The 27,478-nt window shown below is 36.7% G+C and overlaps 1 protein-coding gene across 7 annotated transcripts in view; it reads right to left on the reverse strand.

Annotated features, from left to right (window-relative positions):
• The window catches only part of iqsec1b (IQ motif and Sec7 domain ArfGEF 1b), a 169,645-nt gene that overhangs the window by 79,067 nt on the left and 63,100 nt on the right, over positions 1-27,478 (reverse strand). Inside the window, exon 1 of one of the 7 annotated variants that reach the window (XM_079858223.1) lies at positions 654-765. The exons of 5 other annotated variants lie outside the window; for them this stretch is intronic. In XM_079858223.1, coding sequence (XP_079714349.1) covers positions 654-676 — 23 coding nt within the window. In that variant the 5' untranslated portion in view covers positions 677-765. Of the gene's footprint in view, positions 1-653; positions 766-27,478 lie in introns of those variants that run through there. One more of the 7 variants, XM_079858216.1, reaches the window with a different exon arrangement.

The following is a 27,478-nucleotide window of genomic DNA, read 5'->3' on the forward strand; positions in this document are numbered from 1 at the left end:
AACCCAAAACAAGAGTGCATCTTGTATCCCGGAGAGAGGGCATGCTCATTCAGCTTGACAAACATCGGTACGCTCAATACAGACTGTCTTATACCGTTTCTAAAAATAGTCTCGCCGTGACATCACCGGAGCTACGCAAACACTGTCCACTTTGTTTTCAGTCTGCGTGCGAGAGATATCTCAGGGTAGAGAGCCAACCTTATCCCTCTGCCCTGGGCTTAGAGAGACACAGCCTGCGGCAAACTCGCAGAGCATGCTGAACGTGCCTGCCTCAGACAGTCCATTAACTCTCTACGCCAGACATCAAAATGCGTGACCCAAGATTTGCTCCTCGTATGTTTTGATGGCTTTTTAAAAATGTTAAATGAAGCGTCAAGCAACTGCAGCAGTCAAGTTGTCATGTATGAAATTAAAACGGGGTCTTACCCCACAGATACGGGTGGAATAACAAGATCTGTGCGCTGTCACAAACGCTCTCCTTCATTTATTTGACATCACGCTCATGTGATCGCACAATACTGAATGCAATGCTGAGGTTAATAATATCTGTTGTTTCACATCAAACCAAATGCAAAGCTCAATATTCCCCTTATCTCAAATGAGTCCTGGCACGATTACACACACTCACATGCACAATTCAAACATGTACTCACAAGTGGTAGCGATGACAAGCCATGAAGTCGCTGTGTCTCTGTGAGTCTGTTGTGCGCGGCAAACTAAGCTTCAGTCTCACACACACACACCTCTTTCCTCTCACACACTCGCAGAAGTGCTCGACTCATTCAAGCATAGCCTCAGCGGGGCGGCAGACCTCACGGAGTGTGTGATGTAATGTGCATTTCAAACACACACACACATACACACGTACATCTCATCAGTGATATTTCCTATGAGATTCAGAGATTCACACATTCATTTTCATGTGATGGATCAAAAGGTGATCATTTTATTACTGGAAATGCACTTCTGAACCCATCCTGCGTTTTGATTTGTTTTTGTTTACGTCTGATCTCTTCAATCCTGGACTGTAGTATGGTTCAGGGAGCCAGAGACCTAGTTGGCACAGTGGTTGCTATAGTAACAGATTCTGTTTGTGAGGCTGGACCAATCAGAACGAACGTGGAGCATCCCTAATGACACAAACGGATTCATTAAGAACTAACAAAAGATTATGAGTACAGGCAAGCTGAAGACTTAATTATGCTGGGAGGGAGGGAGGGAGGAAATACCTCTTGATTCAAGAAATGTTTTAATTACCAGTCGGTGTCTTTAATCTAAAATCGCTGGCAGTGATTTAAAGTTTTTAATTGTTGGTCTATATCTCTATATAAAATTGCTGTGCCCAATTAAAATGTTTAACTTGTTGGTCTGTGTCTCTAATATAATATCACTGGTCATGATTTGAATTTTTTTATTCTTTGTCTATGGCTCTAATATAAAATTGCTTGGCCGATTATTATTATTTTTTTACTATTGTTGGTCTACATCCCTAATATAAATTCTTGGGTGCCATTTTAATTTTTATATTTATGCACTACAATTCTTATATAAAATCCCTGGGCACAATTAAAACTTTTTAAATTGTTGATCTAAGTTCCTAATTTAAAATAACTGGCTGTGATTAGATTTTTTTGTTAATTGTTGGTCTACATCTTTAATATAAAATCACTGGCTGTGATTAATATTTTTTAAATTGTGCGTCTACATCTTTAATATAAAATCACTGGTTGTGATTTTATTTTTTTTAATGATGGTCTACATCTCTAATATAAAATTGCTTAGCCAATTTAAACTTTTAAATTGTTGGACTAGCTATGATTTAAAAAAAAAATATATATATATATTTTTTTTTTTTTTTTTAATTGTTGCTCTCTAATATAATTTTTTTTTTCTGTTTTTTCCGTCCTTAATGTGAAACTGCAAGCTAAAATTTTTAATTGTTGGTCTATGTCTCTAATATAAATATTGGTTAGCCCAATTAGGTTTGTTTATAATTGTTGGTCTACACCCTAACATAAAATTGTTGGCGCCATTTTAATTTTTTAATTGTTGGTCTATGTCCCTAATATAAAGTTGCTGGGTGCCATTTTAATTTTTATAAAATCTCTTGGCCTGAATTAATTATTTTTTATTTATTATTGTTGGTCCATGTCTGTAATTCAAAATCGCTAGATGTGAGATTACTATTATTCTTCTTCTTTTACTTTTGATCTACATCTCTAATATTACAGGTTGAGCGCACATTGAGAGCTGACAGTTTTACCCTTTTTTGTGGGATGTCTCAACAGACAACCTCTCCTGTCCCGCTGGGACCCTCCTGCATGTACCTGTCACCTGGTAACAACAATGCCATGGCACATGCACATTACCAGTTACCATAACAATACCTGTCAGATAAAACACGTTCCCAACATGCACCAGGAGACTTAACCGGCTCCCACACACCTTAATACCTCCACAAGCTGACATAGCACTTAACACGTAGAGGGGCTTTGGAAACATCTCCACCTCTGATATAACAAGGTCGGGGCCTTTTGTTATGCTGATTTAATCTCCCGAAGGAGCATTGCATTGTGGGATCAGATCTTTACAGGGTTAGGAAAAAGCACAGTAATGAGGCTGTACACCTCCACGCAAACACGCTCATTATGGAGCCTTGGTGGCAAGTATGAGACCGAGGCTTTTGGGACTGGTGTTGTTCATGCATGTATAGAGATGATGGACAGAGGTGGGGAAGGAAAGCTGGAGGTGCATCCATCAGGGACACCGGATTTGATGTAGCTGTCAAGAGATGCTGAAAATGATGTGCATTAAATTTGCATGCTTATGCAATGTTAATGATCATTCACAAATACCTAAAACAAATCAAATCAATATCACCCACGAAGCTTCATATATACATTTAGAGGAATGCATTACACATCTAATGCATATTGTATGAGTTGTGAAAAGGACAAGCATTGGCAGTCCGCTCAGAGCCCAAACCAACTACTGGATCTCTCATATATATAGGTGTGAGCTGAATAATTTGACATAGTAACAGATACATATGCATGCAAAAATCAAACAACATGCCACAAACCAGGGATGTGCAAAACTATTCAAAATCAACTAGTCTGTGGGTTGTAGAAAACATCCTTGCATTATTACAGTAGGCTGGTTTCAAGGTTTATCTAAGCAGTTTGGGGACATTCACGTTCTTGCATTCAACAACAGCTGGGCAAAATTGCAGAATGTGAGCATTTTTAAAAGTGATCATTAATATATATATATATATATATATATATATATATATATATATATATATATATATATATATATATATATATATATATATATATATATATATATATATATATATATATATATATATATATATATGTATTTTTTTATATCTATATTTTAGGGCTCAGCAATAATGATTTTTTTTTAATGTTCTGCTGGTCTAGTCAATATGTTTAAATTGTTACAAAAGATTTATGTTTCAGATAAATGCTGTTCTTTTGAATTTTCAATTTATCAAATAATAATAATAATAAAACAGAATGTACCACAGTTTCCACAAAATATTAGGCAGGACAACTGTTCACAACATTGATAACAATAAGAAATGTTTCTTGATCAGCAAATCAAAGCAAATAAAAAATTGTAATAATATTTCACAATATTACTGTTTTTACTGAATTTTGATTAAATAAATGCAGCCTTGGTGAGTATAAGAGACATTCAAATATCTTACCGATCTCAAACTTTTGAATGGTATACAAGTACAATAGCATGACATAGCATATTTCGCGTGCGCACGAGAAAGTTTCTTGTGAGCACGTGAAAGTCTGTATATTTTTATTTTTTCAAAGGTCCCTTTATGGGTTCCGTATTACGAGCATATAAGCATGAAATATATTATATGCATTACGATTATATTATTACAAAAGAGAATATGCAACAAAATGATACTTATCTATGAAAAATTAATGCAAAATATTACTGATTAGCTTGAAATTTTCAACACATTATTATTGATATTATCAACTGTATTAAGACTACTACACTTTTTTTATCTAACAAAACATTGTTTACTGTATGTTAGCCATCTAAATAACATTACCTTGGTGACATTTCAGATGAACTAGTCAACATCATTGTTGGATGACCAATCAACCATCCCAACTCATCTCTACTGCAAACTTGGTAAACACAAACATACATCCTGAGGTGAAGTACAGAGGGAGCAAAACATCTCACAAGAGCTCTATCTCTGATCCCACTTCGATTCCTGGAAATAGCACTCATTCACTCCCCTGGAGAGGATGGCTGAAAAGTGCAAGTGAGTGAGTGTGCGTGTAAGGCGGTTTCAAAGAGGCCTGCCCCCAGACTTATTCACTCAGTCAACTACTTGTGATCAGAAATTAGCCTTGGCTGAAAGGGCCGTGCTGAGAATCTCTTTCGGCGATATTCTGCCTCTTCTCTCTGAGGCTCTTGTCTGAGGAGCTGAAGCAGGCTAATCTCTGCTATCCTTGAGCTGTTCGCTAACAATACAGCACCAAGGGAGAAAAGATTACTTACAACTGAACATCTATTACGAGGAATGATTTATTGATTTGCTGAGGGGTTGAAAACCAGGGGGAGGCAGGGGCTTGATACATTGGAGAGATTTGCAGAGGAGGCAGGAGTGTTCATGAGACAGAACTGAGGTACACATATTCATGAGGCAGAACTGATAAAGAAGTCTTCATGAGGTGAACTTGAACTTGAGTTGTGCGCCAACTGTCAAAATTGAATTGAGGATTGCTTTTTAAATTCAATTTGCTGAATTTGCCGAATTAAATTGAGGTACAGTGGCAAACAGATCTGCAGTTTGATTTATGAAGGAAGTAGAATCATTTGGGATGGATGGATGGATGGATGGATGGATGGATGGATGGATGGATGGATGGATGGATGGATGGATGGATGGATGGATGGATGGATGGATGGATGGATGGATGGATGGATGGATGGATGGATGGATGGATGGATGGATGGATGGATGGATGGATGGATGGATGGATGGATGGATGGATGGATGGATGGATGGATGGATGGATGGATGGATGGATGGATGGATGGATGGATGGATGGATGGATGGATGGATGGATGGAATTACAGCTAGTAAAATGGGAATTTTCTGAACCACCTGACTGCAGCAAATTCATTTAGGTGTTGATATTGTTGCCATATAAACGCGTAATTCCCAGTCCGAGGACGCAAACACCTCCACATAGAATGTCACGTATTGGTATTGTCATCTCGAGACTACTGTAATAATTAAGACATGCCACGAACACAGCATAAATTCTTCTTTCTGGCAATCCAGCAAATTTCAGTTCAACTTCCTGGGAGGGAAGTTCCAATTCAATTCAAATTCACACTAACATAAATCCTTGCAGTTGAAATCAGCTCATCATGAAATCAGCTCAGCCTGAAATATAAACGTCAACAGCTTTCCATGACTGTGTGCATCGTATATATGCGTGCACACACGCGCTCACGAGTCGGTGACAAGGCAGCGAACACCTGACGCCTCATCATCTGAAAGAGGGAATGAGAGTGAAACATATGGGAGATCTATTTGCATGCCTCACATCTCTCCGACTCACTTAAGAGTCACGCTCAGTCTTCAGCTCTGCTCTCCGCTCAGAGGATCACTCAGACTGTGTGTATGAATAATGAACGCACATTAAACCCCAGATGTGCAGAGGGAAAGAAAGAGAGGAAGATAAAGAGAGAAGAAGAGAACTGAAGTCGCTGCGGGGGACAGACAACTGAGACACGGGGGGCTTGGACAGAATTGAATTATAACTTGCGTGATCCAGGGCTCATTTTAAAGGGATGATGGCAGAGGTTTAGACAGACCTGTTCAATATCGTGTCAAATATCTGTTCCTGGATCAGTGTGCGGATGAGAAGTAATAGTGTGTCTGTATATGAGGAACTCGAAAGCGTCTTGGCTCTTCTAATACACTGTCTCCCTCCTCTGGAAGAGAGCCATGGATGCTGCCAACAACAGTCCAAACAAACAACATAGATTGAAATACATGAGCCACAATAACGCACAATAAATAAAATGCCAAATAAAGACGATGGAATAAATAATGGAATATTCCATTTAATAATGGAAAATAAAACTATTTTTCAAATACATACCCTGAATGCAATGCAACTTGTTTTGAATAAAAGCATCGGCCAAAGGTATAAATGTAAATATTGCAAGTCTGACTAAAGATTTTAGAAATCTATACATGAACTAATGCATTTTAACATTAGATAACTGTCTGGTTGATGTGAGTCCAAATGATTTAACGTGACCAGTAGGGGGCAGTGTTTTCACACATCTATCACACCATGTGTTTCTCTGCATATGGATTTGGATGAAAAGTTTATGAGCCAACCATAAACATGCTCAGATCATCAACAACATCAGAAATAAAAATTGTGTGTATGTTCCATGTCCATGACTAAAAAGCAGCAAGGGTGCAGCTGGGGTGACAGCCATGAAATGAGTAGGCAACACAATTGCTGCACTGACTGAGCGCTCTCTGAAGAGATCTTCAGATGTTGTCTACAAAAAGACACACAGCGGGGAAAGCTGGAGCCAATTCTCCTTGTCAAAAGCAAGCTTGCCAGTGTGTACCGCATCGCTTCAATCACAGCAAGACGACCCAATAATGATTACAATAACGCTAATTTAAAGGCACAATTGCTTCCATTATCATTACAGTTAATCACTGTGACTAGAAAACTAGTGCCGACAGGGAACTGTCAGAGTTAAATGAAAGCTGGGTGTCAAATTGTACAGGTCACTGCAAAAACGACCTTCAACAGATCAAACGTCTGCCTCTGACAGCAGTAACACGAGCGCTTCAACTGAGACGTTCGATCTTGAACATCAGCATTATCCTCACACAGAGAAGAGGAGGAGGATATGACGGTGAGTTCTACCAGCAGACGATCCACAACTGCACCTGTGTAAACCTCACTGATGCTAGAAGGAAAGCAGAGAATGGCATATTGTGAATGAATGCAAATTAGATCAAAATTATGCATAGAGACACATACATTCTTTAAATATCGATTACAAAATGACCGCGATCAATCAGCTCCAAAGGTCACCAGAAAGTGAGTAAGCGGCCAATTATTTCAATTTGCTCTGTGCCTCCGTCTGCACATACACACAGTCGGATGTCCACACACAAACACTGAGTCTTCTGAGATTTCATTGTTCAGAGTGAAGTGTGGCAGAATCTCTTCACTGCACATTCTCCACGTCCCTCTATGGGAGTGTTATGATTGTCTGTGATGGACACAATCTTTCAAATCAAACCCCTTTAGGCTGAGGCAACAATTCCAGACCCCTGAATCTGCTCAAATCTCCCACAATACCAGTATCTTTGCAGTAGAGGGCTGTTGCAGACTGAAGCAACACACACTCTGCTCCAAACCAGCACATTTGCACACATTACACAATAAGTCCACAACTCAAATCTGCTCTGTAATAAGAACTAAAATATTAGCTACATATAAATGACTTGTTCAATTTCTCAAGTTGTTGAAGATATATATATATATATATATAAAAAAATAAATATTAAAGTGCCCCTTTTATGCTAATTTAAAGATTCCAAATTTTGCTTTTGAGGTCTCCTAGGTTTACATGGATCCAAGATAAAAAAAAAAAAACTTACATTTTCTCATAATTTACATAGCAGTATTACCTCTTTCTTTCTCAGAGTGTCTGAAACAGTTCAATAAAGGATTCGGTCTCTCTAAATACCTCCTTTCTGAGAGCCTAATCTGCTCTGATTGGTCAGATGGCCCAGACCATAGACCATTATGCAAATTTCTTACAAAACTATGACTCATTTCAGGCAGTTCAGAATCTGTTCTTTCTTTTGTAAGACAATAACAAACAGCTACATGAAAAGTAATGTCCGAAAAAGCATAACTGGGGCACGGAAGTGCAAATTGTAATGTAGTAGTATATAAATGATTTACTGTAAAATGCAAAGCAATGTCAGTGCAAGTATTCACTGTAGACCAGAAGAGAGAAGACATAGCAAATGTGCCACATGACCACATAATCATATTTCAGGTAATTGAGTCATCAATTTCACAACGTTTAGTGAATCAAGACCTTTGCAATCAACTAAATGTAATATAGGCCTACTGATTCATAGGGAAATATAGAGCAGAACGAAACACCAGACGTCCTTCAAGAAGCAATTTAACAGAAAAATTCGGGCACATACTGGCAAAAACATAATTTTATGAGGTGGAATGGGATTGGAAAATGTCGCAAACCAGATTCGCTCATATCCTCAGATAGCTCAATGTGTCAGAACACAAGTGCTAGCTAACTCGCTCTGGCCCAAAAACGCATTTTAACATCCCACAAAGAAGTCTAAGTTGAATTGCTCTAAATGCTGTGCCAATTCACCATGTCCCCACAGAAACAGAAGTCTTGTTATTATGCCATACGTCCTCCACTGCAGCTAGGACAATTAAAACCAGGCTAAACCGGCAGCCTTATAACTGACGCTTGCGTTTAATTAGAGCGAGACAGAAGGTGAGTCTCAAGCTCTGTGCAGGTCTCTGACGCTTTCGTAGCACTTCACCTCTATAAGACTCTGTCTCCGCTATTTACTACAGCATCTCGCCTCCTAGCAGGACCCGTGTCTCCTTGGAAACAGAGATGTGGCTGTGATTTGTGTGTATGTGTGTGTGTGTGAGATGTCTGATGTAGTGGGATACCGCCTGTCCCCTCAGCTCTGGTTTGCGAGACTATAGTCAAGCAGCTGTAACGTGTCCATGGGAGCTGATAGAACACATATGCCAAAGACGCATCCTTCACATGGGCACGCACACACTCGACTTCCTCTCGAAAGGAAACGTTAAGTCGGCAGGCTGCTGAATGGGGTTTGTCACTAGGATAGTCATGATAAGAACTTTCAATAGTGAATGCCAGTCAATTGTATGATTATCAATAACGATATATACCACGAAATATTCAATAGCAATGAATATGCTATTGATCACACTCCTTTAATTATTAGATATTAAAGGGATAGTTCGGCCAAAAATGATATTAAACCCATGATTTACTCACCCTCAAGCTGTTCGAGATGCATATGTCAATCATTTTTCAGACGAACACATTTTCAGTTATTTTAGAAAATGTCTTGGATCTTTCAGTGGTTATAATGTCAAGTTATGGGGTCCACTCCTTCAAGTTTCAAAAATGTGCATGCATCCTTCACAAAAGTAATCCATCCGGCTAAACGAAGGCCTTCTGAGGGTAATCCGTGCAGTTTTGTCGTAAAAATATACATATTTAAAACTTTATAAACAAAAATAACTGGCTTCCGGCAATGGTCGACCAGCGTTCACGAGAGATGGATGCCGGCGTTTGACGTAGGACGTAGCGTTTGATTTAGCTATACTTCGTTCTACGTCACGACGCTTACTACGCTACGTCCTACGTCATACGCCGGCATCCATCTCCCATGAACGCGCGTCGACCGTTGCAGGAAGCCAGTTATTTTCGTTTATAAAGTTTTAAATATGTATATTTTTACGACAAAACAGCACGGATTACCCTCAGAAGGCCTTCGTTTATTCCCCTGGAGCCGGATGGATTACTTTTCTGAAGGATGCATGCACACTTTTGGGACTTGAAGGAGTGGACCCCATAACTTGACATTATAACCACTGAAAGATCTAAGACATTTTCTAAAATAACTGAAAACGTGTTCGTCTGAAAAATGATTGACATATGCATCTCGAACGGCTTGAGGGTGAGTAAATCATGGGTTTAATATCATTTTTTGGCCGAACTATCCCTTTAATGTGAATTATGTTAGCCTTTTCTGCTTCAGTGTAAAAAGGTAATCTCACAACAATGACTATTTCTTGCACTGCAACTTTACGTATTTCTCAAAATTGCTACTATATCTTACATTTGATACTATTCTCATTACTGCAGCTTTATTTCTCATAATTTCAAATATCTCACAATTGCGGCGATTTCTCATAATTGCATTTTTTTTTCTCATAACTGCTACTATACATCACTTTTGTGACCTTTTCTCTTATTTGTGACAATATATCCAAAAATTGCTACTTTAAATCTGGCATTTGCGAATATCTGTAGTCACAATTGTGATCTCAAAATTACAACTTAATTTCCTGTAATCATGAATTTAAATATCACAATGTCACTTTATATCTCATTAACTGTCTCACAACTACAATATCTTAACTTCATCCTACAATTACTAAGTTTTTAATTATTAAGTTGTATTTATTAAAATAAATTAAAACAACAACATTAACTTGGTATCTTTATTTATTTATTTAATTTATTCGGTATTGATTTAGTATGAAGTACCAGTAGTTTTGACATATTGTACCAACTGGTCTGGTCTATGGAGGAACATCTAACTGGCTAACTGTCACGCTCCGTCTTGCTCTTTCTCAGACAGACTTGTTATGATGTTAATGCCATTCCTCTCCTCTTCCTCTCTCACTACCATCCCTTTCTTTCTGTCATCTCTGGTCCACTGAATGCTGTGCTCCGTACTTCCACACTTGCCTGTCAGGAGGTCTTTAAAACAACTGGCAATTTGCTCTTCCCTTTGATGGAAAAGGTTGGTCCGAACCAGCTTTAACCTCCTTTACAATTCACGGCCTCTTGCCGAATTTCGCCACTGACCTTTTAGCTACAAACCAAAGTAATGAGATAAACGTTTTGGAAAAAATTATATTTCATTCCCTTTCAGCCTGAATTGCGCTGCTTCATGACGTGCACCATGGCGGTCCTTGTATTGAATTTCCTTACAATGTACCTTTTTCCATTCTTGTTCAATCATGGTTTCATTCTTTCCACCTCATTCAGGGCCTCTCCACTTCAGCTTTTGTAATTATTTGAGACTAAAAAAATGATAAAGACGTTTTAATATTTTGCTACAAATATGATTTGTGAGATGTCCTTGGGGACTGAAAACAGAGAGAGGAGAGAGAAGGAAAGAGAGAGGTTGAGAGGGCTAGAGTGAATGTCAGTAGTCGTGCGAGCTGTACGTGTTTAGACTCAGGATGAGAAAGCGACCAGACAGAGAGAACAGAATAGTAATGATTAATGAGAGAAAGTGAGTCGTCTTAAAAGAGATTTGCCACATCATTTTTATCAAAATCTTTAGACATAGGTGTGACTATATTTACAACCATTACAGTTACTCACTAGCATAGGTTGTGTTTTGGATGCCGTTTCTATGCACTTTCGGACACATCAACATCCATGTGAGAATTACATATGAAAGTGAACATTGCTATGGCGGCCTCCTCGCTCCAAAGGAAAGAGAACTTTAAGTGAGCATTCAGAAGAAAGCAGGGAATTACTATCTCATTTGTGACCGTCTGAAACACACTACAAATTGAAAAGTTAACTTGATAACAGCAGCAAAATGTAAGTAATATTTCCTGTTATGTACTGTATACAGTAGTTACTGGCTATACGAGAGCAACTGAGGTTTTTTATAATCCAAGTAAAGATAGATAAATTACCTCACATAATTAAATCATTAAAACACACCACTCACAAACACATAATCATAAAAAAATAATAGTACTATAAAGTAATTAGTGCTGTCTAATCGCTAATCACGATTAATCGCATCTAACATAAAAGTTTGTGGTTATATAATAAATGTGTAGCCTATTACACAAATGTGTAATGTGTATTATATATATATATATATATATATATATATATATATATATATATATATATATATATATATATATATATATATAACACACATTTATTATATAACCACAAACTTTTATTTTAGGTGCGATTAATCGTGATTAGCGATTAGTGATTTATAGTGACAGCACTAAAAATAATATATAATAAAATACTTAATATAATTGAAAGAAAGAAAGAAAGAAACAAACAAAAAAAAGAAAGAAAGAAAGAAACAAAAAAAAGAAAGAAAGAAAGAAAGAAAGAAAGAAAGAAAGAAAGAAAGAAAGAAAGAAAGAAAGAAAGAAAGAAAGAAAGAAAGAAAGAAAGAAAGAAAGAAAGAAAGAAAGAAATCGATTTCTATTTCGCAGTACAGGATGCTGAAGTGCTGGGGCCGGAATGAGTCTTTTTAAAGTTACATAACCAGTAAGAACTTCCATTGCCTGAATTTCTTTAGAAAAAGCAAAGTAGCGGACAGTCAAAAATTGATTCACATCAGCTGTGTGCTTATTTATCACATATCCTGAGAGAAAACTGAATTTTCAATCCAAGCCGTCAATGAGCCCGAGGAAAGCCTGCTGTATCAGAATATTCCTGTAACTGATAAAACCAACCTCAGCTGCATATTGCTTTCAGAATGAAACTTTAGTATTTTTCCAAACCAAAAGAAAAGTTCTAAAGAAACTTATTAGCCAAGATTATAGTTTGAGAATGACAACGAGATGAGATATTATCACCCTTATCGAAATGTGCGCCATTTAAAAGTGTTTAACCGCAAAGAAAAGCCAGCGCTCTGAAAAAAGATTCTCTCCACATAATAATGCTGGGGTGGAATAATTGCGCAAACTAACTGATTAAATTCGGCAGTGTGTGAAGTTGGTGCGATTACCATAACTCATTATATTACCTATTTAATTTTGCACCCCTACTGCTTTGGTGAACGTTAGATCAGTTTAGTTTGTTTGGCCTGAAGGAAATGAGCTTATTTAATACTTTTTCAAAAGCACAACCCTGGACACACACACACACACACACACACACACACACACACACACACACACACACACACACACACACACTCAAAAAAGATATTATTTGAAAGAGTTTCAAGATCCTTCACACTTCTCTTTCTTTGTTACGATTTTGTACATTAGCAAATAAAAACTTTTAAAATCTTCGACTACACCCAAATTCACGATGCCAAGCCCTGAGGATACACAAGATTCAATTTGAACACACAACACATCAAAGCTGCTTGTCCGTTGTTACAAGATCCAAGAAAATATCAAAATAAAGCCTTGAGTAACATGGTTTGAGTCCACACAATGTTTGTATGCAGTCATGGTCATAGGAGAGGTTTATGTTGCATATGTAAATGACGTTCATATGCAGCCAGCCTGGAGTCATGTCGGAATAATTGTATTTACCAGGACTGTACTGTAATTAAAGGTTTCACTGCAGAAGATAATTGCTATAGAACATAATTAATTTTCACTGTGAATTTTCACTGTACAATTTAGCTTGTATTACTCTTTTAGGCATTAATGAAGTGACCAGATTGCACAGCCAAACTCCATTTTCTGTGGCAGCATGAGAATAAAAAAAGCACAGCTAAAACACCAATAACATACCAGCTGTGAATCTTTTGCTCTACTTTTTGTTGTGCTAGTTTTAAAAAAGGAAAGAAATGTGAAATTGCCCAAGACACCCATCTTTTTTTCCAACCAATCACTTTTGAGCAAATCACACTGTAATTACTACTTCAAAACTTGTAAGGAGGGACGTAAGAGGGAAGTGTTGATTACCTTATCACAATCACTTGACGTATAGCCTTGAAAAGCCTTTCTGAACTTCTCACACAGACATCTGCACATGTAGGGTACAGCGGGGCTAAAGGCACACCCTAAGAAAAATCAGCTTTTTCACTACTCCCATAGTATATGATGAAAGAAAAAATACACGTTTTCATTGAACATTGACGGAGCAACAGATTTTGTGTGAAAATGAATCATAAAAGTGGTTTGTTTGCTTAAAAATCGTATAAACGTAAGAGGTCGCAAGGTAGGTCTTTTGCCCCACACATGGGGTAAAAGGCACAAAGTATTTATACAAATACTTTAGCTAAAATAATGTTTTTAATAATGTCTAAGTTAATACTCGTTCAAAACAATCACTTTAGCAAAGTTTGTCATAGTTTACACAAAAAAAAAGCAGTTTTCAACATTGATGATAAGAAAGTCTCGCATCAGAATGAATTCTGAAGAATCATGTGACACTGAAGACTGGAATAATTACTGATGAAAATTCTGCTTTGTCATCACAGGAATAAATTACATTTTAAAATATATTTTATATGTACGATAAGCAGAATAATTGCAACAAAAAATAAATAAAAAAGTGGATTTAGAAAGCATGAAGCTTGAGGTGTCAGAATGCAGTCTGTCAGTCAAGTTCGAAGCAGCAAGCAACGTGTTATGACAACGACGTCTCAGATAGTCTGATGGTAGATAAAAATAAATTACTTTTGAGTGATTTGTTACAAAAGTGCACTATCTAATTCTATCTCATGCTAAACACGGAAGCTCGAATGTGTGTGTGGTGTGCTAGAACAAACCTCATTGCATCATGCACGCACATTGAGCTACTTCCTTTTAATGGTGGTACACCTGCATGACAGCTGAGGTCAAATAAAGAATTGGACTTAGGATAGCAGATACGAACAGTTAAAAAAAAAGCTTAATCGGCCCCGATACTGATCCCTGAGATCAGCTCGGGACATCCCTAATTGTAGTTCCTTAGAAATTTTCTGGCAAATTGAGTAAATTCACTAACCAAAGCCAATTTTTACTTGCATCTGGCACTTGGCGAGTGTTAATTTTAGATTTTGGCTGTTGGATTCCAAGAGTTTGTTTTTCATGAAACCTTAAAGCTCTTATCACAGATGCACATGATTGCGTTCAGTGGAAGAGGGGAGGGAGCTGGAAACATTTTAATCAACACCTGAAAGGCAAGAGGGAGTCCATGTGTGTAAGTGAGGAGGCTGTGTGGCTAAACAATGGAGGAATGAAATATCAATCTGTCAATTACGTTCCCTCACGCCCCACTTCGCAGCAAGACACACTCGCTGTGATTAACACGCATGCAGAGATAACAAGCATCCAGTGTCGACAGAGTGACCACCGAGAGATTCCCCTAGCGTCTGCCTTAAAGGTGCAGTATGTAAGATTGACAGCTAGCGGTTGAAATGGATACTGCAGTCCAAATTCAAAATATTGGAGAGAGTTGTTTTTCCCCGTTTTTTTCTGGCTTCCATGGCTGTAATATGCTGTTTTCTCTGCCAACTGGCAACCTGTGGTGGCGAAATACTATTGGGTAAATTGGTAACGTGCGGTATCGCACAGACCAAAACAAAAACAGACATTCCAACACGGAACGCACATTTCAAAGTAAAATAACTTGCTGTAGAAGTGTTTTTCAGAGGAACGAGTATGTGAACTATGCATGTTTCCTAAATATCTGCAAACATATTATGGTATTTTTATGCTTTAGTACAGTAAAAAAACTTACATACAGCACATTTAAGGAATCTTCAGTGAGTAGATGAGGGTTAAATCAAGTCTACAGCTAAAAATACCCACATATCTTAGCCAGCTGGATAAAAAAGAAAAAAAAAGAAAAAAGAATATAAGGCTTCTGAACAAACGAAGCACACACACACACACCTTAGTCAGAGTCGCCGTCATTTAAATCATTTAAAGAATTTTCCAATTTAAAGAATGTTACAGTTTCAAAACTCATAAGGTTCTAATGAAATAATCTGTGAATTTTTTTTTACTTAAAATTAAAATGAACATATACACTGAACAAAATTACAAACGCAACACTTTTGTTTTTGCCCCCATTTTTCATGAGCTGAACTCAAAGATCTAAGGCTTTTGCTATGTACACAAAAGTCCTATTTCTCTCAAATATTGTTCACAAATCCGTCTAAATCTGTGTTAGTGAGCACTTCTCCTTTGCCGAGATAATCCATCCACCTCACAGGTGTGACATAAAGATGCTGATTAGACAGCATGATTATTGCACAGGTGTGCCTTAGGCTGGCCACAATAAAAGGCCACTCTAAAATGTGCAGTTTTACTGTATTAAGGGGGGGGGGGGGGGGAATCAGAAAAAAAAAAAAGGTTGTTGATTGTGGCCTGTGGAATGTTGGTGTTCCAGGTCCTGCCAATATCCAGCAACTTCGCACAGCCATTGAAGAGGAGTGGACCAACATTCCACAGGCCACAAACAACAACCTTTTTTTTCGTCATTAAAATCCCCCCAATACAGTAAAACTGCACATTTTAGAGTGGCCTTTTATTGTGGCCAGCCTAAGGCACACCTGTGCAATAATCATGCTGTCTGATCAGCATCTTGATATGTCACACCTGTGAGGTGGATGGATTATCTCGGCAAAGGAGAAGTGCTCACTAACACAGATTTAGACGGATTTGTGAACAATATTTGAGAGGAATAGGCCTTTTGTGTACATAGCAAAAGTCTTAGATCTTTGAGTTCAGCTCATGAAAAATGGGGGCAAGAACAAAAGTGTTGCGTTTATAATTTTGTTCAGTGTATATAAGTATAGCCATTAGACGTCTAATAAATTGTATGTATGAGACTACAGAGAAAAAAATTCTTACTGACCATGTCTGTATAAAATTATAATCCAAACTTCATGTCACAACCCAGTAACTCTCTCATGGCACATACTGTACATTACATCCCTCACATTCTCATTTCCTTTTGAGTCAAATCAAACACGGTTAAAGTTTATAATAAATCATTCCACTATGTGAACATTTCAGAATGTGTTTCTTTAAACAGAATCTTCAGCCTCGCCAATTTCCATTCAATGGCATGCAATTAAAGCACTAATTACTGTGTAATCACGTTAGCTACGCCCAGAACAACAAACTAGCTGAGCACAGTGGCAGAGAAGCCACAAGCTGGGGGCGCTGCGCTACAAGTGGTGGCCTATGGAGAGAGACTGACAGGATGGCTTGTGATAGCTTGGCACAGCAGGCACATGAGCTGCGGCATGCGCCCCACCATATCAACATACCAGCTCACAGCCGCGGGTCACATACGGAAACTTACGCGACCGCACGTGTTCAACGTGGGGATGGGAACAGAGATGTTTTACAGGAGCTGTCTGATCCTACTCTGTCAAGATCACATCTGTCAGAGAAACAGCGAAACAACACTGCAAACCCGTGAACTCAGGGCTGCCCTCTCATACGAGGTCTTTACAAACCGCAAATCACAATGAATCAAGCTGAGAGTGAGCCAGAGGCACATTGTGACACGTGGGGATAGGGAGAGACAGAAAGAAGAAAAAGAAAAAAGAAAAATCAAGAAAGAGAGCAGTGAGAGAGCGTGGCTTGGCTTGTTATATAAGACGGCCACTATTGCACAATGCTGTAGTAAATCCATGCGTACCATATTAGGATGGATTTTAATGAGGTAACAGGGACTAGGGTTCCACTGGCACGAAAATTAATTCTTCTGCAGGCTCGTGAGGGGTCAGCTGGTGAACAGGAGCATCATAAAGGTACACTGAGTAATTACAGCTCAAACTCCAGCTGCCAAATAAGCCGCCTTTATACTTGTCTTTATGGGAAATGCCACATTAGGAAAAGTACTGTGATATGATAAGTAGTCTTGAGAGAGAGAAAGAGAGAGAGAGAGAGAGAGAGAGAGAGAGAGAGAGAGAGAGAGAGAGAGAGAGAGAGAGAGAGAGAGAGAGAGAGAGAGAGAGAGAGAGAGAGAGAGAGAGAGAGAGAGAGAGACAGAGAGAGAGAGAGAGAGAGAGAGAGAGAAATGCAAGAAAAATGTTAATGTAAAATTTGACTGAAATATATAGTTTAATACACCAGTGTTTTGCCAGATGAGAAGTTTATTCTATGTATCATCTTTGTACTACTTTAATTCATTTTACTTTAATTAATTTTATAACTGTATCATTTATCTCTTTCAATTCCTTTTATAATGTTTTTAATTTCCCTTGCTTTTATTTTGTGCTTATTTTCTATGCAAAGCACTTTGAATTGCCATAGTGTGATTATTTTAATTCCTTTCTATGTAAAGCATTTTGAATAACTGTTTTAATTTTTCTTGCTTTTATTTTGCGATTATTTTTATTCCTTCCTATGTAAAGCATTTTGAATAACTTTTAATTTTCCTTGATTTATTTTGTGATTATTTTAAGTCCTTTCTATGTAAAGCATTCTGAATAACTGTTGTAATTTTCCTTGCTTTTATTTTGTGATTATTTTTATTCCTTCCTATGTAAAGCACTTTGAATTGCCATAGTGTATGAAATGTGCTATATAAATAAACTTGATTTGCCTTGATAAAAAGTAATCTAAATGGTACAAAAAAGACAAAACAAAAAGGAAAATGTCTCTGATAGTGCTTGTCTGTAGTTGAAGAAACATATGTTAACATTTCTTAGGGAATAAAAAAATATTTATTTACATACTATCTTCATTGATACTTGACTAATTACATAGCATAAAATGTTAGGAATCAAACATTTATATTTCCACAATTATTCCAAGACTCTTAATGGCTGTTTCCTGTAACAATAATGTTTTTGGGTTGGTTGCCAGAGATTTCATCAGAGACTGCTCTCCACACAGACAAGAGTTGCAGGCTACTCTCTTCACCGAACCACATCTGAGACTCGTGAGAAAAGAGTTTTGTTTGTGACAGACTGCTTCTAAAACTGTATGAAACATGAACTGCACCTAACTTTAACTTGTTTAAATCTAATCAGAGTGACGAGGACGTGGCAAGAATGCGAATTCAAGTCCAGTGTCACTTTCCCACTCCTGTGTGCTAAAGAAAGACCAGCAGAAAAGAAAATGAGGAATAATGCTTCTTCCTATGAGTATGAGAGAAAGATGTTAGGCGACCATTTTCAAAAGTACCACACCAGAGGAGTCATTCCAAGAAGAGTGTGTGCAAACAAAACACCCTCGACGCATAAAGAGGACCAGTCTTCTGAAGGAGGAGGTCATTAAGTAGACAGCTGGTGTCAGGGTGGGCTTTATTTGCTCACAAAGACCTGTTTTGCTTTAATCCACCATGAGCTGTGATGTGTTAAATTGCACCGGTGTCAGAAAATAACAGGCCTTCACACAATAACACACACCCTTGTCATTAAGAAGGGCTCACGCAGAACCGCCGTCTCAAAGCAGGATGGCGGGAGTGGGGATTTAAGTCACAGGGTTGCTTTCGCTGCAACGACACGTAATTTGCCTTCTGCAGCTCTAAACAATGTGACACTGCAATTATCTAAGTCACATCACATCAATTAAGACAACAAAGCCAAGAGCCTCGTTAAGAGGCAATGTTTTGTATCAATTCTGAGGTTAATTCAAATTCCATCAGCAAGATGGACAGGGTTGGTGACAGGGTAGAGTGGAGCTTTCCTCACAGACCGGATGAAGAGGCACAGATGGGGATTGGGTGTATGGATTTTTTGAGATTATATTATTCACAGAGCAAACCAACAAACAACTGAACAAACAAATAAAGAACAAAACAAAAAAGTAAAGCAGTGGCAGACCTATTTATCAACCAGGCCAATTATTTGTCTGACAGTTGGCATTGGAGATTATGTGCCTATACTTGGCTGATTACCAAAACTATTTCCTGTTCACAATTATTTTTGAGTGAAATATTACATAAAATGAATGTTCAATTAATTTTAGAAATTTGCTCTCATTAAAATAAGGTACAAAACACACAACCGTTCTTAAAAAAAAAAAAAAAAACTATTTAAAAAATCTCTGCAACCGCAAACTTTTCAACAGTAGTATATATATAGAGTTATAGACACATACAATTCTATAAATATCAAAATTGAATGTTGAATAACCACTTGGTTGACCAATTAAACAGGCTTCAAAACTGTCCAAAAATAATACAAGACCATTCTAGAATGTTGAGAAAGGGCTAGATGTCTGCACCACGTGTCTTCACATATCTCCCGAAAGTATTCGGCTGGTCTGTGCAACAGGTGGCTGGATTTGCCCTCTTCTCCCAGCTCTATTAGTATCAGCATACTTTTCCAAACTTGGTAATGAAAATCTCTCTTAAAGCTACCACCTGGCTCGAGCTATCCTCTGTACAACAGTCATCTGAAGTATCCATGACTGAATACAAACCTAGCAGATGCATTATTGGCTGGCCTTTGGGAGAAGAAAAAACAACTATTATAGTCAGTATTTAATGCAATATTTAATAACAGTTAATTTAAGAGTTGGGATTCTGGCAGGAGCTAAAACTGTTCTATGAATAGAGCTTGTTAAATAAATCAAGCAAAAGAAAAATTTGGACAGGACAGGAGAATTATGAGTTTATATCTGCAGGTGGAGAGGTTGGCGAGTACACTTTAGCTGCAGGTAACATTTGTATGATAACTTTGACACTGAGTTTTGATATAAGGGTAAACTGACGAATGGTACAAATTTCCAATTTTCTCAGTGAGTATAAACCCTGATTCTAACCTGATGATAACAGATTTTTATTTATATCATATAAAACCAACTTCAAGAAGTATCAGTTTGAATTATGTGCAAGAATTGGAGAACACAGTTCCAGTGAGGAAAAAAAATCTTATAATACATTCATACATACACTACCTTGGGGTTGTACTTTTTTTAAACCATTTTTTTAAAGTATTCTATTATGCTCACCAAGGCTGCATTTATTTGATCAAAAACACAGCAAAACGGTAATATTGTGAAATATTATTACAATTTAAAACAACTGTTTTCTATGGAAACTTGGTTTCCGCCAAGGAATAAAACAATTTAAAAGATAAATGCTTTTTTTTTTTTTAAAATACTTTATCTCACAAATCTGACTTTTTCTCTCAATTGCAATTTATATTTTGCAGTTCTGACAATTTTTCTCAGAATTGTGAGATATAAATTGCAAATTTATATCTCACAATTCTGACTTTATAAGAAAACAATTGCGACTATACATCACACAATTCTGATTTTATAACTCGCACTTGCGAGTTATATCACGCAATTCTGAGAAAAGAAGTCATATTTTTAAATATATAGTAATTTATTTCTGTGATGGCAAAGCTGAGTTTTCAGCATCATTACTCAAGTCTTAAGTCTCACATGATCCCTCAGAAATCATTCAAATATGCTGATTTGGTGCTCAAAAAACATTTCTTATGTTCTTCAAATTTTTTTTAAAAATAACAAAATAAAAGCTGTCCTGTCCACTTCTTGTGCATAAACATTCATGTTGGGAGTTCCAACTGATGCCAGCCCGAAAGTTTTTTTCCCCCAGCAGAATGGCAGACTTCTGAGTTTGCTGCCCCTCCATCTGTGAGGTCTTTGGTATGGAGTTAATATTGTGCCATAATTAAACAAACAAATCCAGAATTTTGCAAACAAACTCGATCTGCTTTGCAAAGGAAAACTCGACTCGCAAACAAACAGAAAGCAATGTGCAAGTACAAAGGTCAATTTGAGCGAAAATGCAGTGGAGTAACAAATATGCATTGTGTTTTACAAATATAAATAAATGAGCCTAGATAATATTTCACAAATAAATACAAACCATCCAACAAATTGCATTGTAACCTTTGAACAAATACCAAATCTAGTGCATACAAATGCATATCTGTCTGTTATGCTTGTGAGACACTTGGCTTTTTATGAGATCTCTCGGCTCGATTTTCTCATGTGTCCATGCAGATTTTCTCACAAATGTAGTTGAGCAACTACCTCTTCTAAAACAGTAGATGGCGCTAAGATAGGGGATTAATTTAGTGCTAGTCTCCCGGGAGAAGCACTGATTTGAAACTTACCTTTGCCTAACAGCTGAGGAAAATGACCTGTGAACAGGCGTGTTTCTGTCTTAATTTATCTATAATTAACCTTTTTGAGGTTTTCTTTTGCAAAATGTTTTTTACATATCTAGACAGATTAGCACTTAGAAGCAATTCCCTCTCTCTAGGATAGGGGAATCTATAAAACTGAGAGCTCGCTCTGCCATTATATGTTGCTTTATTACATATACATTTACTAATTTGTAGGATGGTTTGTATTTATTTGTGAAATATTGTCTAGGCTCATTTATTTATATTTGTAAAACACAATACATATTTGTTACTCCACTGCATTTTCGCTCAAATTGACCTTTGTACTTGCACATTGCTTTCTGTTTGTTTGCGAGTCGAGTTTTCCTTTGCAAAGCAGATCGAGTTTGTTTGCAAAATGCTGGATTTGTTTGTTTAATTATGGCACAATATTAACTCCATATCTTTGTCGATCTAATTTACGGAGAGCTTCTGAACCTGTTCAAGCCCTTGCAGGCTAGCAGGAAGACCTCGATTTATCTTTGGCCACAGAGAGGGAGAGACACAGGGGGAAGGAGTCTGGACAGGGACAACTTTACGTTTTTCATTAATGCCCCCCACAAAACACTTGGTGACACGGTGACTGCAGCGAGCAGTCTGTCAGTAACAATTAAAGGATTGGTATCTCAGGGCAGAACATATGCTCTATCTGAGTGGGGCTCGGAGTCTATTCTCCCTTATCTCACTGTGCGCTTGGGGGACCTACCAATACTTTAGGCTCATGAGTTAGATGGAAATAATCAAACCACACATCACAACACTCCCAGAAAAACATACAAAAGCTGTCACTGAGGCAGTACCGTTTCAAAAGTTACCAAGATACTTACAGTATATGTATGTTTAACACACTAATATGCACCTTTTAGGGGTAAATATGATTTTGAAAGGGTAATACCACTTTGAGAGGGTAGCACCCATGCAGTGACAGCTTTTGTACCTTTTTGCCTAATGCATTTTATCAAAATGTATTTGATGTGATATTTTATGAAATATGTTTGCTAATATCATATGCCCAGAAAATTGCTGCATAAGAAGAGAAAATTACTTTCAGTGATATATTTAGTCAAGGCATTGATCCTGACTATGAATAATTAACACATATTGCTGTAATATGAGAGAGGCTAGTTCCTGTTCACCACAAGAGTTTAAGTTACCATCTTTTTCAGAGAAAGTCCTGAACACACGCTAACAACTATTTATTCATATATGGCTAGCAAAAAAAAAAAAAAAAGGAAAAAAATAGGTTACACTTTATTTTAAGGTGTCATTGTTAGAGTGTATTTATATATTTAAGTACTGTGTAATAATAATTAACATGTAGCCTACTTAATAAAGCCAAGGTAGAATTAGGAATTATTGGTAAGTACATGTAACAGGACAATGTAAAATAAAGTGTAAAAAATAAAATAAATAATAATATACAATATACATTATACACACACACACACAGTATATATCAGATTTTGTAAAATATGCAATGTTTTTGATATATTTTATTATAAGTATTGCACATGAATATATATTTATATATACATAAATTCCAATAAACATTCCTAAAATGTCCACATAAGCTCATATCAGCTTCCTTTCTTTGTTTTGGCTGATTTCCCCAAAGGATGCTATAATTAAAAGCTACCTTGTGTCAATTTCACCAGAATTAACCGTAAAACACGTTTTTCATGATTGGTTAAATAGCTTATATATTACAACACACACATGAAAAGAAGTATTTCTCCAAGAGAGTGAGAGCTATAGGTCTTTATGCGTTTTTACACGGCATCATATATGGCCTCTTTACCCTCAAGCCATAATTAAAGAGAAATAGGCAGATTAGTGTGTATATGAAATCACATATAATCACATATGTCATTAAAGTACAATTATGATGGTTAGATTAGTAGATCTGACTACTGAAGGTCATAGTTAGTTAATAATAAAAGTTTAATAAAACCCGAATCACATTTCACACATTCACATAAGCTCATTACCTTCAGGGCCCATCTACTTGACCAGTTGAATTTCAGAACCAATTAAAGACAAAATCAAAATTGAAGTTGTGTGGCTTTTAGTTCATGTGTATTAGCTTTGAAATTATCTATATGCCTGAAGTTGACTAAATTAACTATTACATAGCAGACATGTACTACGGTTTAAAAGTTTGTAGTCGGTAAGGTTTTTTAAATGTTTTTTTTTTTCTTTCTTCTACTAAAAGCTAAAATTTTCAGTGTCACATGATAATGTGAAATTCTAATATGCTGATTTGGTGCTCAATAAACATTTCTTATTATTATCAATGTTGAAAACAGTTGTGCTGCTTAATATTTTTATGGAGACCATGTTTTTTTTTTAGGATTCTCTGATGAAAAGAAAGTTCAAAAGAACAGTATTTATTTGAAATAAAGGTCTTTTGTAAAATTATAAATGTCTTTAATTCACTTTTGATCATTTTAATGCATCCTTGTTGAATACAATGATTTCTGTCTTTCAAAGAAAAAAAAAAAACTTACCCCAACACATTTTTTTCACATTTCTTTTTTTTCACATTACTGTATACACAATATGAACAATCTACAGTTTTTCTATGAAATTTTTAGCAAAATGTTTGGACTTCCATCCTCTGTACAATAAAAATGATTGGTGGCCATTAGTGGTGGCTCTCAATGTCCAAAAAGGACCAAAAATACCATAAAAGTATAACAAAAGAAGACCGAATGACTAAAAAAAAGCTACTTGGACAATCTGCTATAAAAAACTCCTACTGTGCTTTACTCAGCAAAAAAAAAAAAAAAAAAAAAAAAAATTAATTCATACAGGTTTCACATCAGGGTGCATTAAAGATTACATTATTTTTTTAGTTTTGGTTGAACTTTCCCTTTAAGGTCTCTTTTTTTAATCTTTCAGAGACCAACATCTCAAATCTAGTGTCAGAATTACATAGTATATGTTCCAGTTGGTTGCAAGTTCTGAGTAAATTGTACTTTCCTTTAGAAATCAAATTGGATTTCATGTCTCAGTAGTCTCTCAGGTCAGGGTGCAATATAGCATCTCCCTGTCACCACAAAATTACAAACGTGTAACTCCATTTGAGAAATAAAGTTATGAGGAGTGCACATCCTCCTCCCCCCCCGCAGAAAGTTTTACAGTTTTGTTCAAAACTACATTAGCTGTGAGGAGATAAGCTACACAGCTGACTTTGTTTAATCTAATGGGAGTACATCAGAGCACTCAATCTACAACCAGCACACTCACTGTTGCTTTTGGAGGCTGGCACCTGTGTCACTTACACCTCCTCTCGGTGCGGACGGAAAGTTAATTAACTGCCTGTAGGACTCGGTCCTTTGACAGGCACAGAGTTGGACACATTCTGTTCCACAGGCGTTTATAGTGATGAATTAGCTCTGCCGCCCACCTCCACATCCCCCTCCCCCTCCCATCATCAACTTTGTCCTTCGTCCATGCTAAGTAGCAATGCTATTGGAGAACTAGCGCTCCCTATCGCCACAGTGTCACATAACAGCGCTCGTGCCAATACAGTAGAGGTGATATAAAACATGGTACTGTAGGTCTTTAAAAGACAGATGGGGAGTGTGGTAACTTCTGCTTCTTTTCACACACAGCCTGTCACAGCATATTCTCTGAGACTGCAAGTGAGCCAATTAAACTATATACATTACCATTTAAAGGTATTGGGGATGGTAAGATTATTTTATTCCTTCACCAAGGCTGCATTTATTTGATCAAAAATACAGTACAAGTAAAATTGTGAAATTTTATTATAATTTAAAATAACTGGTTTCTATGTGAATATATTTTAAAATGTAATTTATTCCTGTGATGTCAAAGCTCGTGATTATATTATTAATATACAGTATTTGAAGTGGATAAAAGTTAATCAAACTTGTCCTAAGACAAGAACGGGTATTGTTCAAAATTAATGTATAACTTTGATGAAAGGTTTTGATCCACTTCAAATGTTGATATTATATAATATCCTCATATGCAGATTTGGTGCTAAAGAAACATTTCTTATTTTTACCAATGCTAAAAACAATTGTGTTGTATATATTTTTTTTAATAGAAAATGTTAAATAACAGCATTTATTTGGAATAGAAATCTTTTGTAACATTATAAACATCTTTACTGTCACTATTGATCAATTTAATGTGTTCTTGCTGAATTACTTGCTGTATTAACTTCCTTGCTGTATTAATTTCTCTCAAAATTCTAAATATTTATATATTACTGACCGCAAACTTTTGAACGGTGTAAATATATATAAAAAAGATAAGGCCACACTTTAGGATGTAGAATATGGTCATGCAGAATAAGGCATTAATATTTGATTTTTAAGTACTAATAAGCAACCAATATCCTTTACTAATATGCATGCTAATAAGAAGATAATAGTAAGGATTGGACTTTAAACTAAAGTGACCTATAGAACTCCCTCACTGTTCTTTCATGAAGCATTGCTCTATTGCAATTGCTCTGTTCCGTGCCCTTGACCAGCAATCAGTCAAGTGTGAGAGCGCACACACACGCAGACGCACGCATGCACACACGCACGCACACACACACTTAAGCCAATATCCAATCCTTCGAGGATTTGAAGGCCAAATAAACAGTCTGTGTCTTACACCTCTTGACTTTTAGTATCAGATTGTTTTGGCATAGGTCAGAATTTATGGTGTTATTGCTGCACACTTGCATAATACAAACACATTCCACTGGATAGTATACTTCTGCTGTATGTTTTTCACAGTAATCTATAAACACTGTTAACCAATTAATACAAATTCATCTGAATTAATTTGATTAGCTCTTTTCATATTTTGATCAAGTAAAAAAGACGGGGGAAAACTGTACTGTATGTCCTACACTATATCTCTTTTAATTCCTTTAATAACTGTTTTAATTTGCATTGCTTTTATTTTGTGATTATTTTAATTCATTTCTGTGTAAAGCACTTTGAATTGCCAGTGTATGAAATGTGCTATATAAATAAACTTGACTTGCCTTGCCTTACACATAATCAATGAAGCTTATGTAAAAACATTTATTTAACTTTTTTTTTTTTTTTTTTATTATATTCCCTAACCAATTGGTCAATGTTGTATTTTCTAGCCAAAGTGGTTCTTGGTCAAAATAATCAGAAGAAAAGTGCATCAGATGTAAACATCTGGTTGTGCATGGAAACTAATAGAATGACTCACTTCTACTATGCAATATTGTATTATAACCAAGCGGTAACCTTCCTGTCTCTCTCTTGAAACCAACCCGGAAGTGACTTAAACTGCAATTCATCGCTAGAGACTGGCTGCAAAATAGTCTCAATCCCATACAATCTAAACATATAATAATAATCATAATAAAATAATCCTCAATCTCAATCCATGTTAAAATGCCTAACTTTACAGCAGAAAAAAATGTGTTTACAGCCTGGTGCCAAAAAGTGGTTTTGGTCTATATAGCTCATTTTGCCCTTCATGACAACTGTGAGGGGGGTGAATTTATTTACAACTCATCCGTTTAAATGATATTAAGCTTAAAGTTCTGCATAATTAAGGGCGTGGCCACTTGAGTTGGATTGCCGCTGCTGTCACTACTAGCCGTTTGTCTGCTGTCTGTTAGCCGTGACGTCACCTCAGCTAATCCCGCCTCTTTGCCCATTTTCTGTTATCCGGTGTGGTGAAGTGTGAGTCCCAGCGAAGTGATGAGTCCCAGCTTAGGACCCCAGAAGTATGCCTGATCTAAAGCT

Source organism: Squalius cephalus (assembly GCF_949319135.1).
Source record: "Squalius cephalus genome assembly, chromosome: 22".
NCBI classification, from domain to species: Eukaryota; Metazoa; Chordata; class Actinopteri; order Cypriniformes; family Leuciscidae; genus Squalius; species Squalius cephalus.